At 45.6% G+C, this 22,922-nt stretch overlaps 1 protein-coding gene across 2 annotated transcripts in view; it reads left to right on the forward strand.

The window, feature by feature from the left end:
- Positions 1–3,060, forward strand: part of DLGAP1 (DLG associated protein 1) — a 146,828-nt gene extending 143,768 nt beyond the window's left edge. For both annotated transcript variants that reach the window (XM_065627725.1, XM_065627727.1), the window contains exon 10: positions 2,851–3,060. In XM_065627725.1, the coding sequence (XP_065483797.1) occupies positions 2,851–3,060 (210 nt within the window). The remainder of the gene's footprint in view (positions 1–2,850) is intronic.
- Positions 3,061–22,922: the final 19,862 nt, after the last annotated feature.

The following is a 22,922-nucleotide window of genomic DNA, read 5'->3' on the forward strand; positions in this document are numbered from 1 at the left end:
TAAAACCCTGCACAAATACCGGACAGATTAAATAGGCCTCTGTGTTACAGCGTTGACATTAAAATGTGAAATGAAGCTCATATCAAATTAATTTCATTGTATTAACAATGTTTACATAATAATCATCTGGGATATTATCTGTAATATGTTTCAGGCATATTTTTAAACCAAATCTGTCTTTGTGAATCGGATAATGGGAATGTGGTACTTTGTTAAGCTTTACATTTAATCATATGAGACGATCAATCGTTGGAAGGAACTGCCTTATATATTGATTCTTAAAATTAAATAAATCACATTTGCGGTTCATATTATTGCATATAGCAAGAGTTCTAGGTTGTGTTACTGAAAAAACTAGGGAAGCACTGTAACCATCACTGACTTTGGTAACAGATTACAAACAGAGTGATATCAAAAATATGCCTTCCAAAATGTTACTCGAAAGAACTTCTACATCTTTTTTTTTCTTTCTTTCTTCCATTTGTTTATTTGGGTTTTTTGTTCATTTTGGGGTTTTTTTAAATGAGTGATTTCATAACCAGGTTCACTTTGCTGGTAGTGTTGTTTACCCAAAGTAGCATAAAAATCATCTGGAGCTTTTGTCTTTTTTTTTTAAATGTAGTCTTCTTCTGTCACCCTGAAAAACTACCACATCTCCAAGTGTGAGTCACATTTCACTTTCCATTCTCATTTGGCACCATTGCTTTATTTTTCTCCTCACTATTCGCATCGAGACAAATAGCACTTGGGTGAGCCAAAATACACAAATGTTTCAGGAAATCCTTAAAAAGATAGACCCTTTCCTAGAGGAATCAACGGTCTAATGTCGCACTCCTATAGGTAGGTAATTGGATGGCTGAATTTCCACTGTGGCTGGTGTGATACCAGTGAATAGATCCAACAGGTAGGGTCAACAGAAGGAGGGGGAATGTGATTTATAGGTACAGTGGCTCAGACAGGAGTCCAGGCTGCCCCAACTTATTTATGGTCAGCTGGCTGCTGATGACCAAAGCTGTGTTTTCTTTTGGACAAATAACTACAACAGTATCAAACCACATTAATCTTGCAGCAGGAAACTTGCAAAAGCTGTGCTGGTGGCACTCTCCCTTCTCCTCCGATCAAGACTAAATACTCATTCTTGACTTAGGAGTGCCATGTTCACACTATTTATGCATATCTAGTATATTTTGTAGGGGAATTAATGGGAATGTGTTTTCCTAGCCCAAGGCACTGAAGGCAAGTCATTTTCTTATCTTCTTTTTTTTTTTCAGTATCTATCAGAAAAGGAAGTTCAATCTGTCAAACATGCATGCACAGAAACACTGGTATATGGTTTTTCATTAGCTTTTACAGTAAAGCGGGTAGGCTGAGTGGTTGCAATTGCAGCAGTAAGAAACAAGAGCTTTCTTTAAAAAAGTGTGCCTTTTCTTTGCTTCTGAAAAAAATTTCAAAGAGATTCCAATAAAAAGAAGACCATAACAGGTTAAAAGAAGTTAAGTAGTACTGGGGAGAGGGACCTACAGTAGGAAGGTGAAGGTTTTAAAGTTACACTGACTGTCTTCCTGTTGCAACAGCATTTGTCCATGATTCTAGATGAAACAGATCATCTCCTTCCTTCAAAAGTATTAAAAAAAAAAAAAAAAGAAGAAGAAAAAACTTTCTGTGGAATTGATAATTGCAGTTGCCTTTGGCCTTTGCCACTAGGCCTTTTTTAAGCAGCATAGATTAATCCTTGGACGGAGAGAAAAAGCCAAGTATGAATAAGTGTAACTAAGCACCTTTATATTTCAAGCCATGGAAGCTGTTGTGAGCAGCATGGGAGGAAACGAAAGGCCAGAATGGGACCTTTGTAGTGCTATAAAATCCCTTCGCTCAGAGACCATGTTCACAGTTGGAAGGAGATGTAACTTAAAAGACAATCTAATTAACTTGACAAAGTCTTTGTAGCCGCCTGAAATTCAGACCTGAATACACTTTTCTTTTTTGGGAGAGATGCCTCTCTGAGGGTTTCTTTTTTGTTGGGGTTTTTTTGTGTATGTGTGTGTGTGTGTCTACGTGCACCAGGATATACATAAAAGTCCTCCTCGTTGATCACGTATCTGGAGCTAGCTGCCACTGTGATGATTAATGTATGTTCTCTTAATGGTTTTTACATTTTTCCTACCAGCTTTTTTCTATTTCTAGCTGATTGTTGCTTGTCATGCCTATTTAGCAGGAGGCTGGAGTTTATGAGCTTGCACAGTAAGACCCAAAGTGTGGGATTTTTCAGCAGTCATTAAGCCGCTACAAAACAGATTTAAAACAACAAAAAAAAATTTATTCTGATGCACCAGCTACAGGCAGCTAGTTCCCACCTGCATTTGGGAACGCCAAAGCCACGGTATGTCCGTGTGGCCAGGGCACCTAGAGAAGAGGGGTGTCCCAGGAGCTGGGGCTCTCCGGAGGGGCCCTGCCCAGAGCGGCGCTCGCTCCCCGGCCGCAGGAGATGGGGCTGGCGGCGGGAGGCAGCCTCCGAGATGTTCTCCTCTCCAGTCCCTGTCACCGGGAGGAGACGCCTGGATCCCTGCCCCGGCCCCGGGGAGCCGCACGCGGGGGGTAGCGGTGGGGGGGCCTGGGCCCTGGCAGCGTCCCCGAGGAGAAGTGGCACTGCGGCCGGCCCTCCCCTCCCCTTTGCCCTTGCCCCATGGTTATGAACCCCTGAGCACAAAAGCCAGTTGACTGAAGACAGAAAGGCAGATAAGAGCTAACAAACCGTAGGTAAAATGTGTGTTCTAACTACTGACGTATCCTAGCTTTTCCCCCCTTTCCCTGAGAAGCTGTATAATGCCATTAACCTTCTGCTTTGATCAGGAGAGAAGGGTCCCTCCTCCAGTGCCAAAGAAGCCATCGAAAGGTCAGGTGCCACTCATACGAGAACGCTCTCTGGAAAGCTCGCAGCGTCAAGAGGCCCGGAAACGGCTGATGGCTGCCAAGCGCGCTGCATCGGTCCGCCAGAACTCAGCTACCGAGAGCGCCGAAAGCATTGAGATATACATCCCCGAAGCCCAGACCAGGCTATGAAGGGATCCAACCGGGAGGACTCTCTCTGGCAAGACAAGCCTCATGTATAATCTGCCCCTCTAGGCTCCTGCTCAAGGTCACCACAAAGTATTTGTACCTCCTCCTCCTCTCTCTCTCACTCTCTACCCGCCTCCTCCCCCTTCCCTCTCTCTGTACACAGCCGCCCCGATGTTCCCAGTGAACTCCACTGCCGTGGCGTAGTTGTCGGTCCTCCGAGAGATGTCCTCTAACCACCCTTGCTTTCTGAAGGTTCGCCCATGTCATCACGATGCTTTGTCACATGTACTGATGCTGCCACTTTGCCTCATGTAAACAAGTACGATCCTTTTTTTTTTTTGTTTCTGTTCGAAACAAATAAAACGCGGCGCTCAGACTTCCACACACCTGCGCACCTGTACAGTAGATGCTCCGTTTAACTTACTCATCTTTAGTTGACCTAAAGCTAGTCTGTTACCCGGTGTACAGCAATATCAAACTGTAGGGGACTTTGGAAATTTCAGTCATGCAGGGTGATCCTTTTGGACTCTGCCGTCTTCCTCACAAAAGATGAAAGGAGCTATGACTCGGGTTCCCTTCTTTTTATTACTGTTTTTTTTAAAGCAGATGGCGCACTTTATTCTAAACCTCCGAATCACACCTTCTCACCTGAATTTAAGGAGTCACACAAGGGGAGGGGGCTGGGGCGGGGGGTGGGGGGGGAGAAATAACACAGCTCTGAGGGGTGAAAAAGTGGAAGTGTATGCCACAGGTGAGATGGCAAGGGATAGAAAAGATCCTGTGGAAAGATACCTGCACACTCACAGCTGCACAAACTGCCTCATTTTTATTTCATCAATCACTACTTAAACATTTCAATCAGCAGAAGATTGTAAATTTGATCTTCCAGGGAAATAATCTATTTTGAAAGGCAATAAAAGAGTGAAAAGGAAGGAGATAAGAAGCAATGACAGTTGAAGAGATAATATAAAAGAAGGATTTTCTTGTCCAAGTATTAAGAATTTTTAAAATTGTACTGTATTGTCAATTCCTCTTGTATTGTATTGTATGGATTATATTGGTTAAAAAAAAAAAAAAACAGAAAAAAAAGAAAAAAGAAAAAAAGCTTGGTTTTGTTGATGTCTTAATCTCGGTGGGACCATCCGATCTCACACGTCCACGCAGCCACACACGGACACCTGTAGGCGAATTGCTGTACATGGAGCCTCTGCTGCTTTACCAGGCCAGGCTTGCTTTGCTCAATCCACAGCCAGTTGTATGCTACAGTTCAGACCGCTTATCACCAAACGGGCCATATCTAGGATTAAGTTTCTAATTCTGCCTCCTCTTAATAGTATAAAACACCCATTTGAAGAAGAACAATAAAGCATTTTTCACAAGTTACGGGATCAATATGAACTTAATTTTTTTTTTTTTTTCACGATGAGCCTTCCAGCTCTGGCTTCCATCATTGTTTTGCAGTCATGAAAAATATGCATCCCAAGTATCTTGTTAATGCCAGGGGGGCGGAATGTCAGGCAGCAGGGCTGGAGAGGAGCGTGAGGGGTCAGCCCCTGCCTGTCTGTCCACCCGCAGCTGAGGCAGGACCTTGTCCCCAAACCTCCGTGACAGGGAACGACGCTGACCACGCCGCCGCGGACACCCTTTGTGCCAACGTTAGGAAAGCTACGCCAAGGCATGTTGCCGAGAGCCCGTTGCGAGCGTGTGCGTGTCGTTTGCGCCCAGGCGTCCTGCACTGCCGTGCGCTGCTGGAACCAGAATTCGCGTCAGCCGGTCGGGATGCCGGGGCCGGTGCGGGGCAGGGGTAGCGCTGCGCGGCCCCCCGGGGTCTGCCCAGCTCCATGGCGGTGCTTTCCGGACCCTTCCGCTGGTCCCCGCGCACTCCTCACCCCGGCCGCGTGGGTGTGCGAGGGGGAAGGCGGGCTGCTTTCTGCTCCCGAGGGGAGCAGGGGCAGCGGTGGCCCCGCCGCGGAGGGGCACCGGGCCCATCCATGGGCACAGGGCCCATCCATGGGCACCGGGCCCATCCATCGCCACACGCCAGCCTGCGGACGGTCCGACCCGTGAAGCGCCCCGCCGCACGGGTGGCGCGGTTCTGCAGCTCGCGCTTAAAAAAAAGCATTTAAAGTTGTCATCAGAAAGTTAAGCTCTTGCTAAAACTCTCCATCGGGATCATGCCAGACAGCTTCTTTTCCTACGACATCATAGCCAGGTGCTAATTTAATTTTATTCAAGAAAATAGGAGAGGTAATAGGTTCTGGCACCAGGTATTTTCATGAGAGCATACTAAAACCACTAGAGAATTTGCTACCTCTCAAAGCCATTGATATCTGAGCTATGTCTTTATAAACAGGGCACAAATATTTACTGCTGTGGTTTACAAGATAAGGGCTAATAATTTAATATATAAAAGACTTTTAACTAGAGTAATCAGAAATCCATTGTAACCCTAGAGTGCTTTGTGTTACAGGAGCTTCGAAAGGTTTGACCCTCTAAGCGTTTGAATACCAGTGTGTTTGCTAGTTTTGAAACACTGCGTTTAACTTTTAGCAGCAACGAAACATCACCGTGTTTGCAGTATTTAATAGTGCCAACTGCCACTTCTGAGCATATATAGTCATAAGGAGTATTAATTATTTGGAACTCATTTGTACTGAAATATTCAAAGCAGTAGCCAGGTGAGAGTCCACATTCAGTACTGTGTTGCAGACTTATTTAGTTTTGTGAACGTTTTATGAAAGATGAGTTAAGACTTTGGTTGACGAGTGGCTACAGAAATTTACATCCAGCAAGTTCCCCCCTAAAACAGCGAAAAGTGAAGACTATCTAGTCTCGTACATCACAAAGTATTGTATTTGTATATCATAGAATATTTTTCATATCTATTTTAAATGAATATATTCTTAGCTGAATGCCTGCTGGTTCATTTGGCACTGGAGAGGGTATTATAACGTTTCATTAGTTTTTTAGCAAAATTTTAAAAAAAACAGTGAAGACTGGGAAATAGAATTTAGAATATTTCTGCCCCTAGAATGCCACTAGTTAACCACTTGACTCATTTACTCACACTAATGCTAGTATATTTGCTCTATCATCTGTTTCAGTCTAATTTGTAACTATTTGTTTTTAGTCTAACCTGCCCAGTGTATATTAAACATGCCTATATTCTGTTTCACTTTGGTACTAAAGTATTGCTTCTTTTTTTCCTTGGGAGAAATTTTAGAAAAGGTTGGTTTTGTCTCCTGCTTTAAAGTTAAAAAAAATATATTTATTATATTTTTTGCAGATGTTTCCGTAAAATTACCATAACCTTTTTGTAAAGAAAGATGAAGAAATGGATTAAAGATTTTTAATACTTGAAAAGCTAAATAGAAATAATTTATTTGTAATATATTTCAGTTTATTTATTGGTGTTCCCTTAATGCTTTGATGTGCACTATAACTTTAATTTAACCTGTATCTTTGTGGATTTATTGTCTTTTTGGTTTGGTTTTTTTTTTAAGGAAAATGGGCAAATGCATATTTTAAGTGGAATGTAAATCACTGGCCTACCTGCATTCCCAAATGTGATTTTAAACATGTTTTTGATTTGAAACAAAGACACCAATTTGAAAGCCTTTAGACAGAGGAGAGTGTTTTTACGGCTTAACAATTCGGGTTTCCTTAGGATTATCTATCTAGTTTGTGTGTGGACAGGAAAATGTAAATAGATGAATGTTTCCCATAATGTAAAAAAGAGCAAATTAATAAAATAATTAATGCACTGCTTGTAAGAGCTGTGGATTTTCAATGCAAACTCGTCCTCCCAGAGCTGCCAAGGCATTTCATTTGATGTGGTCAAGGATAAAAGCACGAGAAGCAGAACGTTTCTCTTCAAGCGCTCGTTGCTTAGGACCGATCCTGCGCAGTCTCGTACGAAGGGTCCCGCTGAGCGCCCTGCAAGTGCTCATCTGCACCGAGTTAGTTACTCGCAGGAGTAAATGTTGCCGTGATCGAGGCCTTGAGCCTTAGCAACATCTTCAAAGGCGCTTCTGCAGGGAGCCCGGCCAGGCCTTGCTGAAGATGTCTGCAGTTACGCTGGTGACTTCAAAAAAGCAGCAGTGAGAAACCCCCAGCCTGATTTTTGTCTTCTCCCCTCGCTCGTTCCCTTCATCTTGCGCTTATCTCTGGTGACGGCTGAAACAGGGCTGGTGAAAGAGATCCCTGGCAGGGATAGCTGGCTCCCTGCACCGGAGTCTTGCTTCCAGACTGGGTTTTTCCCAGTACGTGAAATAAAGACGGTGACCAGATCCCATATGTCCCAAATGATGATGTTCATGGCTATACCAGCATTTAATCAGATCCTGATTCAGTCTGTAGAGCCTAATAGCATGCCAGTGCCACACCACGTACCTTTTACCCATATTTAGACCCTCAGCGCAGGAAGATCTGAAAGATTTGTGCCAGGGATCTACAGGGCGGGAAACTTCTGCTTAAAGGTTTATTACCACCAAGATGAAGGGATTTCTCTTCATCTGCTGGAATTTGTGTTCTCGTGGCTCACTGATAAACTGATATGTCAGGGATGGAAAAAAAAAAAAAAAGTTTTATTATTTAAAAACCTTTCTGGGGTGGACGGTGTCTTTTTTGTAATGAGAACAGATCAGAGGCTGTAAAATAGCAGATACGTTTCAAGCTGTTCTCCGGCAGAAGAATGAAGAAGTCCAAACCATGGCTCATAGCCCTGCCTTTCATGCATGCTTAAGGTAAACTTTACCCCTATTTAGACTGAATGTTCTCTTCCAAATGAAATCATGAGCCTTCCCCACAAGCATGGTTTGTTGTCAGTTTGTTTGCCAAAGTCTGTTCTCTCCTGCTAAACATTTATTTTTGCAGCACGCAATAGGCAAATAACGCATTTCAACTGTCAGTTTGGAGCTTGCTCGCCTATCAGATCTGTTGAGAGTTGGTGTTGACTTTCAGCTGACATTTTTCATACCAAGTAATGAAAAAAAAAAATAATGGCTGCTTTGCTGCTATTGGCATTTGTCGTTGGAGTCTTAGGTTTGTACATGATTTGGAGTGCAATCAAGAAGCCAAGTTCTCCTTTCCCGCCATGCGTCACATAAGGGGGTCGGGTCAGCCCCACCAGCCTGTGATGCACTGGGCAAACCCGGGACCAGCACCCGCAGTCAAAACATACTCATCCCCTTTCACTTTAGTCCGATGCTACGTCAGCGACCTAAAAAAGAAAAATTGCTGTCCTGCCACGGCAAGCTCATCCACAACCATCTTCCCTTCCCCGTGTTTTTGTACACGGCGGGAAGGTTTTTACAGCCCCTCTTCGACGCTGCTGCTCGGCCGCTGTTGGAGCAGGAGCAGGTAGCTGGTGTCACTCGATTCATCAGGATGCATTCGGATGCCGGCTGCAAAACATGACATGACTGACGGTCAGGCTTTCCCACGCTCGGGTCCCATCGGCGGGCAGCACCCTTTTCGGTAGCGCGGGCGAATACAGCGGGTCCTCTATTGCTCTGTGAGTCACGCAGCTGATCCGCAGCGAGACAAAGGGACAAGGAAGGGAACACGGCTTCCTGGTAATTGTGTTTTTCATGGTTCTCTTCACTGATCTGGTAACAACATAATTGTAGAAATTAGAGACAGAAAAGCTCTGCTGGGGCATTGTGTTAACACTCTGCCAGTTCCAGATTGCGATCTACCGAGCTGTGGCAGGTAAGTCATCACCTCCCTGGTTGCGCTTCGCCCAGGGGGAAAAAAAAAAAGAACAACACATGAAAGGAGAAAAAAAAAAAGAGAGATATATTAAAAAACAAGCTGAGCTGTGACATTGCTGCCACCTATTATGGGCAACTCCTGGTGCAGACGCCTTCATCATATCAACGTTGTGCTGAACAATCCCCATGGTGGGGTGCCAGGCTTTTCGTCGCTTTTAGCCAAGGAGAATGGAAGCAGTTATGGATTTTGCTAGTTCTTTTCAAAGAGGAGAAATACAGGAGTGTTGCGGAGCCCATAGAGAAGGCAAACAGTGCCTGGCCCCCGACCTGCACCACCACATTTCAGCACTGTCAAAAATTTGGGGAAAGGGACAGGCCCCACCTGGAGTTAAAGAAAAGCAGTAGAACAGAGCGTGATGGATGTTTTATGGGTATCAAATGTCTCACGGAGGTAAGATAAGTCACCTGGGTAAACAAATGTGTACTGAGGCAAACATCTTAGTTTGGAGATGGTAACTAGGGAGCCGAGACATTAAATAGCAAAAGGTAACCCCTTCCAATGTAACTAACCTAGTTCCCCTGTGGGAATGCCCAACCTATCACTTTTCCCTGGTTTTTAACTAGAGAATTATCAAAGTCATGTCCTTAAGATAGTATGGCTTGCTTTTTCCTACTATACTGGCTATCAGAGCCCAAAACTGCTGCCTGGAATCACTCGGTGAGTGTGTGTTCAGTGCTGGATTGCAGCAGCCCTGGCACCAGAACTGTGATCGTCCCTGCTCTTCAACTGCGCCATGTGCTCCACAAAGTACGTAGCACTGAGACGTTAATGCGTTGCATGAGCTGGGCTCTTGCTTGTCATCTTATAGCAAGTTGGTTTTTCTTTTTGTTTTTTCTTTTTTTTTTTTTTAATAAGTGTTTGTAATAATAACTCACTGTGCTCCAGTCATTTTGCCACTCTTAGGAAGAAAACTTTTCTACCACCTGAAAATAAACCAATACTAAAACTTCTTCAATTGGTAGATGTTTCTGGCAAATCACAGCTATGCTAGGCCTAAGGGGAATAGATGGAGATAACTGATGCACTTTAGCTTATGTCATACCTCATCTCTCCACACAATAATTGACAGTGAAAAGGAAAAAATTGGTACCGGTCAGGCAGCTCACAGGTGATGCACCAAAACCGTGAGAGCAATTTTTCCGTGCTGTGTTACCTGGGTGAAATGAGCCCTGAGAACAAGGGCCATGGTACCAGAAGCCAAAACAGGGAGCGCCACTGGTGGCCCTAGGGAAGGAGAAAAGCAAGGAGAAGGAGAGCGACTTGGCAGAAGAGCCTGGATACCACCATTAGAGCTGCAACAAGTTCATCCGTGACCAAAGTGTTTGCTGTCGCAATCCATAGCAACAGCTGAAGGGGGAGATTCCTTCCCATCTTGGAGCAATGTTTCCTTAAATAGTTTCTAAATATCTGACATCCCTTCCCAGTGCATCGGTGCCACCGTAACCAGGATGTACAGGATGTGCCGGAGCAGCATCGTGCTCCCAAGGAGCCCCTGGGTCCCCAGCTGAGGGCAGGGGAGATGCAGGTCCCTGGGCAACACTGTGGCTTGGACGGTGCAGGGCTTTGTCACACGCCACTGAAATGATGCCAACTCTAGAGGAACGTGGCAGGGATTGAACACAAATAACGTGACCCAAAAGTAATCCAGGTCAGTTCATGGCTGTTACTTCCATGAAGTAAGTTGTCATGGTGAGAAAGAAGAGTTTGAAAGGGTGAGTCTTGTTTTCATCTTGCTAGCAACTGTTTTAATCCAGCATAAACATCTGTGTAGGATTTTTAGAGAAGTTATATAGTTGAATTTGTGATGCTGGGAGAGAAAGGAGAATTCACCCCAGGCTAATTGCCAGCTGTGAAATTTGGTCAAGGCATAAAGGTGAACCTTTAGCGGCTTCAATGGAAACATGTCTGTTTGTCAATCTCCAAGTGAACCCAGAAGAGCTATGACTAAAACACCTGAATTTTAAGTCATGATCCTATATGAGAGGATCCTACGACCTTGCTCACTGCCCTGACTCACGACAGTAAATACTGATGTGATTTAAAGAAATGTAAAAACTGGTGACTTACGTCAATGAAGCCGTATGACTACACATAGCATCTTTGATAAACAGATAGCGTGTATCAATCTGAAAGAGCATGAAGTACTCTTTTTGTTACTAACCTAGTGCTTCAACCGACAAGGAGAGGTTTCCTTTTGTTTACATCTCTCCCGGCAATAGCGTCACGACAACTGCGGCCTGTCTGCAAGAATGCACATGGACCTGGGAACCCAGCCATGGTTAGCAAACCATGCTGTACTCCACGCGTTTCTCGTCCTTTGCTTAATAGCCTTGTGCTTGTATACAAAAGAGGAAAAAAAGCTACTTGTGTGCTGTACCACATTCATTGCAATGATTCGTGTCATTTAGCTTCTCCCAGGCAATGCTGAGATTTCAGGTGGAAGCAGCCCACCCTCCGTATTTGTCCTCTCCGAGGTAAAATATTTCTTAGTAGAAGGTGGGGAATAAAATCAGGAAGCCCAGCCAAAACAAAGGAAACCTGTTGAAGCATGCAGAGTTTGTCGTTAACGTGTAACCCAAGCAGATTTTGTTTGTCAATAGTTGCATGAGCCAATATAACTATATTCTGAGATTATTTTTAACTGGAAATGTTTTCATGTCAAGTAGAATGTGTCAGCTTGACGCTGATGGTCCAAGGCTGTCCCAAGTGTTAAGCAAGCGCGATGCAGGTGCTGTCACAGCATCCCTGCCACATGCATTTGCCTCAGCCCCACTGCCAGGGTCTGTCAGCCAAGTCACAGCAGAGGTGCCGCTGTCTGGGAGCTTCCCCTCATGGTGCATCCCCTGCTCATGCGGTAAGAGAACCCTTGTTTTGTAGGAGCCACGTGTCTTCTGCTTTACCTTGCACTGATGCCAAGTCAGAAATCCCACCAGAGTAGGATGGATGAATATCCTTAAACACCAATAATTACACTCAACTGGGACAGAAGTTTAGCTTTCAACTCATCCAGCTTGTCTTCAGTTATCTTTACACCTCAGCTTGCTCTCTCTCTCTGAGTTTTTCAGTAGACAACATGAAATTCTGCTCTCACATCTCAGGAGCCAGTGTCTTATATTTGCTCTGGACTTTCAGTATTATAACTGGGAGCAGAATTTGGATGCATTTTTTTCTTCCTTTCTCAAAAGGTCAAGGAAACATGAAACTGCAGAAGTCTAGTTCTTTATGTCACATTGGTGTAAGCCCAGAGGGCAACATGGCAATGGTATTTTTAATGCCTTTTTTTTCCCCCTGCCGTTTCAGTACACAGTCCTTGGTGACAGCTCACACAGTAACACACTCTCGCGTGGCTCCTTCTGAGAAGTTGCTTCTGATGAATATTGACAGCACCTGAAAAGGTTCCAGCCACCACAGCGCACATGTGATGAGCAGGGGAATGAGCAGGGGGCTGTATTGCAATGCTTGGCCTCACCCTGGGTTTTCTGGTTCTGGTGCTGCACAGTCCCAATCCACAGTCCTGGGCACGGGCATGCATGGTTATTGTTATATTGTAAATATCCTAAGAAGGTATTCAGCGTGATTTAACATCCCTATTAGCGCACTTCCAAAGCCCCAACTAAAGAAGCTGCGCTGGGCTGGGCTGAACGCTGTGCAAATATTGATGGTTTCTGTCTTGCAGTGTTTACAATCCAGGAAGGAGCCCTGCTCCAGAGCTCTCCGCTACAATTTCATTTGTCTTTGAAAATGAATTGTATGATTTAAAGCATCATAAATGAGCATGTCCTTTTGTTTACCACTACTAGGAGAGCAATTACTTTACAAAGAGCTGTGAAGGCAAAGTCCTATACCTAAAGACTTGATCGTCCTGACCAAGAATTAGTCTTTTGATATAAACCCCAAATTTGACGCTCTTTCTGCAGCTGTAATATACTACCATAAAATATGATCTCACAGTTCCCAAACCCTTGCCAGGTAGCAATGATTCAGGATGAGCAGGGCAAGGTGCCACTTTGCTGCTCTTGAACGGGAGCATGCAGCCAGGTAAACTCACTCTGAGCCCTAATGGAAGAAGCAGCTCTCAAAGCTGACCCACTGACAAGACACAAATACGCGGTAGTGGCTGTGGAGAAACCCACAGTGGGAATCAGGCAAGTTAACATTATACATGTATATTGTACAAGCAGACACTATAGGAATGGCTTTTGGCCTGATGCCAAGCACGCAAGACAGATGCAAGCACCTTGCTGGAGGTGCTGGTGTTTGGAAAGGACAGCTTGTAGAGCTGTGAACATCAGCACTGGAACACAGCTTGGCTCTACCCTTCCTCCGGGTGAGGATAAAACTTCTGCAAGGGACTCAGGAGCTGTGCTGCCCTCGGAGTACAGCCAGGCACCGCCACTATCCATCATACAAGCATAACTCCTTCAGAGTTCAAAGGAAAAGTTGCGAAAGACTTGTTATTCCTCAGAGTGCTCTGAAGATTTATGTGCTGTCACCTACCCAGGCAGCGGGAGATGTTTACTGGTCTCCCGAGTCAGCTGAGCTCAGGGAGCAGTGATGTGGTTACAACACTCATGTGCTCAGAAACGCTTTATGGATCCTCATATCTCCTCGCCTGATCTCCAGGACAGCTCACCAGTGTCAAAAAACAAACCAAACCAAACCACCACCCAGATCCAAACCATGTGAGGTATGGATCCAGAAGCATCTCTAGCGTTTCTCTTTTGCCTTGCCACTGCAAGGCAAGTCGTAAATGATACCTGTTCTTCCCACAAGCCTCATTTGGGGGCAGGGAAAGGCTTAGGAGTTTCACCCGCAGGCGAGGTTAAACCTGCTAATGTGGGAGAGCACGCGGAAGGGTGGCCTCACACCACCACCACCACCACGTTGTGTGCCACAACAATTCGACAAGAGCCAGACACCAAGATTTAAGCGCTCAGCCTCTCCCAGCTCCCACACTGCCCCGCACGAGGAAGCTCGTACCTTTTTATTGCTCCCGCACCACCCTGCACACAACACCCAGTGCAGCCCTTGTTCCCTGCTCCTGGGATCAATGGCACGGGCACCGAGCGGCGACTACAGACGGTTTCCCAAGGTCTGGTTAATGTTTCAGCACTTGCCCGTCACGGGTTGCACTTTGAGCCATATACAGCACGTTATTGGAGATGCTGGCATGCATAGGTTTGTTTCCACTGGTTGGGCACCTTCTCTTTTTTAAGAGGAGGTTGACATCAGAAATCTCCTGTCAGGTCAAAGCACCTGATCTCTACCCACACTGGTGAAAAACTAGTAAGCGCTCTGCCATCAGCGTAACCTTGATTTCCACAGGCTTTGAGGCTTTTTTGCACGTGAGAAAAGGCTGCGGCACTGCCGGACACCCTGTGAACAGCCGACAGGGCAAAGTTCTTGTTTCCTTTGTAGTGAAAAAGTTCAGGGCCGGATTTTGGTTATCACAAGGAGTAGTAAAGTACACAGAGCAGAGATCACGCATTGGCTAAGAATTATCACCGAGGTGAAAAAATCAAACAGAAACAGCAAAACAAACCCATGCCCAGCTGAGGCAGGGCTGCCCCACATGCTGGTGTGTGCACAGCTCCACACACATGGCTTACGAAAAATGCCGGGCTGTGATCTGGATGCAGCGCAGCCTCCCTTGGCACGGCACAGCTGCCAGGGGAGCCTGGCCAGGACGGCTGGGTGATGGAGGGCTCATCCTGCCCTTTTGGCAGATTTCTTCAGCATGCAAATTAAAGCAAATCAGGTGACGTACCGAAGTCCAGTGTCATGTCACTTGGCTTGCACACCAGAAAAAAAAAAAAAAAAAAAAAAAAGTAAAGAATGGGGAGGGGATCAAAGAATATCTATTTTCATTTTGTTAGCAGGATCTGCTACCCTCAGCCAGCCTTTGAATGTAAAGCAGAGTTGTTGCAAATGCAGTGACGGATGTAGTCCCACACTACACCCAACCTGTCCCTTTACAAGGGTTTGAATATTCTTCTACAAGTCTGGGAAAGAGGAAAATTCACATTTTACACAAAATTGAAGTCCTGTCTGACAGCTCCACAGCTGCAGGCTGTAACTCTGCTGTGTTGTCCCTGCGTCCTGCCTTGGTTAGGCACTGGCGCAGCCTCGGCTCCCCTCAAGGTTCCCAAAGAAATTGTTTTGTCCCTTACTGTCAGATTCACCCACCCCTGTGCAAATATCCCACAACCAGCAAAAGTCATGGGGATTTAGAGGCAAAACATGAACATTGCAGTCGCTGTGGGTGTTTGGAGAAAAACTCAGCCAAAGGACCCAGCTCGCAGACTCTGCTTGTAAATGCCACCAGTGTACATAAGAGCTCCGGAAAAATCTTGCTGCTCCAGGCTTGCACAACTGGGCTGCGAGCAGCGAGGGGTAGAAGCCGTGGGAACTGGCAGCGGGGTGACACAGGAGAGCAGCAGGACTGCCCAGCTATTCAGCTGCAGTCCAGAAACTGAGAGTTGCACCAAGAACCATCTCCCCCCTCAACTCCCAGCCCCAAAAAACATTCGCTCTTCTAGAAATTTGCATAAGCCTGTGAATATTTCCTGCAGTCCTTGGGCAACAGATAGAATTGTGGTTCAGCAGTGTAAGGGATCAAAGGCAGATTACGATCCTGTCGCCGGAACAGTTAAGTTTTTACACGTGGGCTTTTTAGATATCATTTCTTAAAGATCAAACTCTGATGTATCCCAGGGAAGTAAGTTTAGCCAACCACATAGCTGAGGAACGGAAAGAATTTTTTTTTTTTCTTACACATAATCAAAAGCTCTAATAGAGTTTTCTCAAAACTCGTAGCTGCCGTCCTGTGCCCGGCCGCAGTTTAAAATCCCCACGGCAGATCTCCCGGGTTGCCTTGCAGCAGGGGACTTCGGAGGGCAGCGGGTGCGTCCCGCGGGGAGGGAGGCTCAGCCAGCTCTTCCCTCCATGGCAAAAAGGGCCAAGGCAGCGAGGGACGGGCTGTGGCTTTTACAAGCGCCTCACATGAGATTTCCCCGCTCTCTGTCCAGGCCCCCGGCAGCTGGAGAGGAAGCGGCGTGTAATTATCCCCAGGTGGAGGGAGCAGCTCCAGCTCTGCAATGACAGATCCACATTCCCTGCCAAGGGAGCCCGCGGGTGCCGGGGAAGGCATCCCGGCCAGCCCATTTCAGATCAGAAAGGCTAGAAAACGCAGAATTCTAGAATCGTAAAATGTCCTGAGTTGGAAGGAACCCACGAGGGTCATCGAGTCCAGCTCCTGTCCCTGCATATGACAACCCCACAGTCCACACCATGTGTCTGAGGGCTTGTCCAGTCTCTTCTTGAACACTGTCAGGCTTGGGGCTGTGACACCTCCCTGGGGAGCCTGTTCCAGTGTCCACCACCCTCTGGGGGAAGAACCTTTTTCTAATGTCCAACCTAAACCTCCCCTAGCACATCTTCCTGCCGTTCCCTCAGATAGAATCATAGAACGTTCTGAGATGGAAGGGCAAGAAGAGAGCTGGGGTCAGGCAAGGATTAAAGGCAAATCTTCAGGGAAGTAGAAAATCTGAAATCAAGCTCCCTCTGAGTTCAACAAGCATCACGGAGCAGCAGGGTCGCGCCACTGATGAGTTGCTTTGCCAGATGGGGAGAGTCTGGCTAACGCAGGCATCAGCTGCTCCGTGCTCCCCTTCTCGCTCCTCCAACCCTGTGGAAGGAAACCTGAGCTTCTGTATCACTGCCTTTGAAAGGAAAGGAAATGAAGTTTCTCACAGTGGAAATACCTGTTGCTTATCAGTGTAAACAAGAGGAAAATTAGCCCCTGCCCAAACCTCTATGTGTGCTGCTTATTTGAATTCAAGCTGCCACATCAGAGGAGGCTCAGCGAGTGGTGCTGGCTACTGACACATCCCCAGCCTGGCTTCACATGCCACCTTCCCTGAGGCCACCAGCAGCTGTCTGGCCTGGGGACCTTCACTGCTTCCACTGCTGCCATGCTCGCATCCAGGTGAAGGAGTGAGATGTTGCAGGACCGAGTGGAAACTCTCCCACGGAGAGACCTATATGCCCATGTTCCTACCACCTCCTCCTAGGGTCCAAAAAGACAGTAGGAGATGCCACTCTCCCTTGAGAGGGTGACTGGGACATCGACCCCTGTTCCCAAGTGTCAGGGACACAGCAGGTGAGAAATAAGACCAGGCGTCTCTCAAAGACACCGAGCACATCTATTCTTTTACTGACTAGGCAATGAAGGGGGCCTTCTGCACCTGAGCAGCCATCCACAGCCTCCAGAAGCCTGGGGACATCTGCCAGGGCAGCTGATATGGTGACAAGTCTCATCAGGCAAGAAGGTGAAGTTGGCTGAAGCTGCTTGTGGCAGGTCAGAGGGAGCAGGGGGTCAAGGAGGCCTGGTTTGGTAGAGGAGGGAAGGTGTATCCTTACAACAGACAGTATGTGCTTTGCAGATGTAAACCTATGAATTAAACAGGGTTATTTACAAGAGGTTTCTTCCATGTATCACCAGCTAAGGAAGAAAGACTTTTGAGGAAGCCCTTGCAGAAAGTTGGCAGCACATCACTGGAAATACCTTGGCTGAACGCAAGCCAGCTGATTTTAACATGAGGAATGAGTTACAGCAGCAACTGCCTAAGTAGCATTTAATACGATAACCTGAACTAACCTTTCAGTCAAGGTTGGCAGAGGAATGTCTGCTTCACACCTCACCAGGTTGGACGGCCACCTGGGGAAGGCTCATAGCAGCAGATCCAGGTCTGTGTGCTGAAACCAGAAACACCACAAACTCGAACCCAAAAACAATCTCTCCGGTTTTAAAAATGCCTGATGGAGTCTATTACTAATTACTTCTCCCTTTGGCTCACCCCTGTCACAGCACAGAAAGCAGAAGTTAAAAAAAAGCCAAGCTATCTACATAGGGAAGATGTGCTTTCTCTCCTGAACAGAAGCTGATTTGTTTGCATCAGAGCAAGATTTGCTGTTGTGGTTAGTTCAGTGGGCTAGCAAGGATCAGCTGACTTTCAAAACAGTACAAAACTAGTCAAAATAATCTCTAACCTAGTTAAATGGACTATACATGCATGATATTATGTAAGCACTCTCGAGTCAAACAGGGAGAGATATGATAGAGGGAGAGTTCAAACAAGGAATGAGACTAGGAGTACAAAAGAAAACAAAATAAGACATTCAGCACAAGGTCAGGCATTTAGAACATTGCAGGCTGGAAAAGGAAGTGAAATTACAGGCTCAGGCAAAACAGCTGAACACTTACTCAGGAAAATTACAAAACTGTTGTGATCCTTACCATCAGTTCTGTGTCTGCTATCCAGAACAACTTCCAAGACAAACTACATAAATTCATAAAAGCAAGCTGGAGGACATCACGTTCTTCTCACAATGGGTCAAGTGATTTTTTTTTTTTTTTTTTAAATATAAATACCAGGACCTGTATATACATGATGTCCTTACTAGGAGATATACATAGTGTCCTGGTAAAATGTACAAGCTGGTGGGAAATTATGATCAAAATTGTCTTTTCCATCACTAGCTTCTAAAGGAGAGGTCAAAAGGCCGAAAGCCCCCAGCCAAGCGCTAAAATCTATTCAGCAATCAATAGAAAACAATTTGACTCCTGCAAAAGACCTAGGACACTAGAGGCAAAGTTGAGATAGGAAAGAATACTCAGTTTTGTGCTGAAACTAGATAGGACACATCAGTTAAAGAAACTGAAGGGTTTGTCCCTGACATAAGCCGCTCTGGCCCAAAGCGTTTGTTTGTAGCAGAAGCAGCAACAGCATACTTGAAGTGCATGATACATCACTTTCCAAAGAGCTATTAGACTGCAGGGACTTCAGAGGCAGGACCAAACATTTTCTGTATATTTATTAAATACTGTACTGGTAACACTTAGAGGCCTCAAAATTGGGAATAATTTCCTTACTATTGATAAAAATGAACATTCTCAACAAGAAGCTGAGCCCTGCCAACCTGTGACTGACAGAGGAGTTCCAGGAACACTGCCAGGGCAGTATTTCCCCAGCAGCGTGGCAATGATGCAGAGAGAGACTCAGAGAAGCCACACAAATATATGTACCTACCGAAAAACCCACAGCGCCGGGACCAACCCGCTCTTGCTGCAGTCAGACTGAGCCTCTTCATCGCCAGCTGAATGACAACAAAAAACACGTGCAGGGTTTCTATATGCCCAGACAAGGGTTCTTTGCTGCTAGAGGGTCACGTTGCTACACACCTGCAGACAGGGCTGGTTGCCCAGGGCAGGCGCTGCCCAGGCTGCAATTAGAGAAAGCAGCTGCAACATCAACACTTTGTCAGTGGAAGCACATGATGTTTGACAGAAACCCTTCTACCCAGTGGAACAGGGATTAGCTGGGAGGCAGATGTGACTTATTCATGTCTGCATCAGCTTCGGGAACTGTGATTCACGTTACACAGCAAGGCAGCACTGCAGCGCTACAAAGGGCTGTGCAGTTTATCTGCTGTTGGAAGCTGCCGTCGCCTGGAAGCCTGTGCAGCAAGACTTGTGATACTTTCCAGTTCTAGTCCCAGACCCAATTTCTCAAAGGCGAAGGCGTTAGAAAGCTTCAGAAAGAAAAGGGAGTTTTAAGGCAAGCCAGTTTTGAAGGGAAAGGTGAGGAAAATGGCTAAATGCCATGGCTTTGAGCTGAGAGCAAGAATGCATGCAAAATTCAGACAGAGAAGTTAATCTGAGTTTTGTCTTTGTAGTACAGCTAGCATCACTTTCTGTGTGGGTTTTTTTTTTCTGTGTGTGTGGAACTGCAGGCACTCATTGTCATGATGGGGACTAGAATAGACACTGAACCACATACAGAACATGTGGATGCAATTATTATGTCTGGAACAGCTTTAAGTCACATTTTACTAGAGAGAGTGGCTAATCTAATCTCTTTTCCTTCAGTCTGAACACTAGAGCTCGTGGAAGAAGAGCCCGCTGAACCAGTGAAACAGGACAGAGACGTAACAACTCCGGCAATTGGTGAACAAGAGACTTAAAACAAGTAATGTCCTGAAAAGTGAACAGGTGCTGTATTCGTGTCAGTAATACCTCTTTGGCAAAAGCCAGGAGGGAAGTTGACAACTGCAAGATGCCAAGAAGAGGAGGAAAAAAAGAAAACCCAAATGAACTTTAAAAGAACTATGAAGTACTCCAGGAAAAAGGTTTTAAGCATTAAGAAGAAAGTTGAGTGAAGAACTGTGAGAGAAATGACAAATGAAAACAGGATCTGACAGGCAGCACACAGTTAACTGCAAATGGCTTAAACAGCACAGGTACAAGAGTGACACTTAACAGGGTCACGGTGCACCTGGGCTTCCAGCTGCACCGCACCTTCTGCTGGCTGGGCTTCCCTCCTCTCCAAGGGGGAAACCATGAGCATCCCGCGCTACACCCCCACGCTCTCTTTCCCGGTTTCTGCTTACTTTCTCCTGCCACCCCTTCTCCAGCGGGGTGATCGCCTGCGCCCCAGGCAGCAGCATCCCCCCCGGCCGCAGCACCAGTGCTGCAAACCGGCTGCGCTGCCCTCCCGTAGCGAGTTATCCCAGTTTCGTGCTCTCCCTGCACCCTTTCCCTCCCCCATAGCACACGACACCAGCTGTTACAGCTTCAACGGTTTTATAAACGTGTACATTGACCTCATGGCAGAAGCTGGGAGACGTGTGGGATACCACAAGCCCCCGCTTCAAGCGAGACACCACTCCCCCGCGCACACAGGCGTCGACGCCAGTCTCAAGATTCCCTCCGCATTGTAATTATTTTTGCTCCGCGCAGAGATTTATCACATGCAGCTGCCACAAGTTGTTTACAAGACACAAAAGCCATGAAAACAAGGTTGATGAAGTCTGCATGTGAGCTGTTTTCCCTGGCATGGATTTGTCATACCTCGTCACTCTCTTACGCCCTGGCTGGCCGTGCAGTCTCTAGAAATGCTCAGCAATGCCTTCCCTTCATCTTCAGAGCCAGCCAAAGTGTGTGTTTTCAGGCAGAGCTCAGGTTTTGACACAGCTGCCTTATAATTAGGTTTATCACTGCAGCATGAACAGCAAAGCTGCCCATGATCTCTCATTGTTTCTGTTTGTTTGTTTGTTTTTTTCCATGGTCAGATTTCCAGACACAAACTTTTCCTTTGCTCTACACCAGGCCAGCGCATGAAGTCTTCGGATTGCTTCTAGGACCCCTGCTCAGTTGCGGATCCTAGCTCCACCTGATGCCCCTCCTCTGCCTACCCTGGATAATTTTACCTGGAGTTACTTCAAGTTTCTGCTCTGAAAGACTAAGTTCGGGCAAACTTCCAACAGCCTGCACCAAAACTATCAGTGCTAGATTACAGGAAAGCAGGAAGTCCCTTTTGACATTATTTTATTGGGTACTCAATACAAGTTACCTTCTTCCTCCAAGTTAAATAACACCTTGGGGTAGGGAAAAGTTTTTACAGTGTGCCAGGTGCTACTCAGCCAAAGGGGTTTGGTTGATGACTACAACTGAGCTTCTAGGTGCAACCTTAACACAAGTAAGTATTTAAAAAAAAAAAAAAAAAAAAAGCAAGCCTCAAGCAGAACTGGTCACCAGTGAAGTCCCCAGGGTCAGTCAGCAAAATGGAAATGCAGTGCTCATCACACAGGCAGGACTTTGGTGCTCAGTTACACTAATGCCATTTTGTGTGGCATAATGGTAAATGAAAACAGTGCAGAGACCACAGGCTTTTACTTTCAATGAAAACTGTTAACCTGAATGGCAACAGCTTTCTTCCTCACCCTATTTTCATTTTCATTACTGCAGCTGTTCTAGTGGAATTACAGAACTGGTCAGCTCAGCAAGCAAAGCTCAGGGGTTTTTTTTCTAAACTTGCTGACTTCATTTTTTATTTTAAAGGGCAGAATAATCAAGAGTGAAGATATCTGAGAATGCCCTTTAATGATCTGAGTCCTCCACTTTTTCTCTACCCCCCAGCACACTAGCAACCTGCTTTGAGAAGAAAAAAAAGAGGGGAAAAGCCAAACACCACAGATCAAACAATGCAAACGTATTTGCACGAGGTTTTTTTCCTTCATCAGTGCTTGAGGTGTGGGTGCAAAGAGCATTGCAATAAAGTTCCCTTCTGCTTGTGGACAAGGAAGCATCTTCCAAACCTTTACCAAAGATGACACTCCTCTTTGGGTGTCTAGCACCCTTTCAGAACAATCATCCATGCCACAAAAGGATGGCTATTGACCAACTTTTCCCTCAACATTGACCTCACAGTTCCACAAAACTGTATTTCCATTTTATAATTAGCCATAAAAAACCTCCACACAAACATACAAAAAACCCCACACAAACCAGACAGTTATCCCTCAAAAAATAGCTTAGAAGTATAAAGCACAGTATGTCCAAAAAGACAAGACACAAGGCTCCTTCTGGACTTGCATAGTATTCCTTGAAGAAAAAGTATACAGCCATCCCTATGTTCAAAATTATTTTCTCTAGCTTTATTTCAATAGAAAGTATTTTTAAAAAAACAATTCTATATTTATACAGTATAATAGGATAACTTTGTGTTACTGAAGCTGATGCAGACATAAGAAACAGTATTTACTATTTGCCTTTTAAAAATATATATATAATCATTGATTTTAAACTTGAAGGTTGAAGAAAAGCATAAGTTTGCTAGAATTCCAAAGAATACTGCAGAGAATAGAGTTTTTCTGACACTAGAAAAAAGGCCACAGCAGAACAAAATACATACACATTGCAGTCTGAATATTGCAGTCTTCTGCCTGTTCTTAAGGATTAACTGGAACTGATTTTCTCCCCAAGAGGTCTCTTACTTCACTGTTCTTGGAAGGATGAGGGTGAGTGACCAACATTCAAGCAAGTATGAGCTGCAAGTCTTCACCTTTTTCAGTAACAAGCCACACTGATAGCGAAGTCCTTTTCTAAAAGGTAACTTAGATACCGTTGGCCAGAATATACTCCAATACAACAGGGATCTCTTCTACATCTTAGTCAACCACATGTTTAAGTATCTTACCAAGACCTGGCTCCCAGAACTCAGATTTCAAGCCAATATAGTCTCTTCTGT

The sequence above is a fragment of the Caloenas nicobarica genome, chromosome 2 (genome assembly GCF_036013445.1).
Source record: "Caloenas nicobarica isolate bCalNic1 chromosome 2, bCalNic1.hap1, whole genome shotgun sequence".
In the NCBI taxonomy this organism is placed as follows: domain Eukaryota; kingdom Metazoa; phylum Chordata; class Aves; order Columbiformes; family Columbidae; genus Caloenas; species Caloenas nicobarica.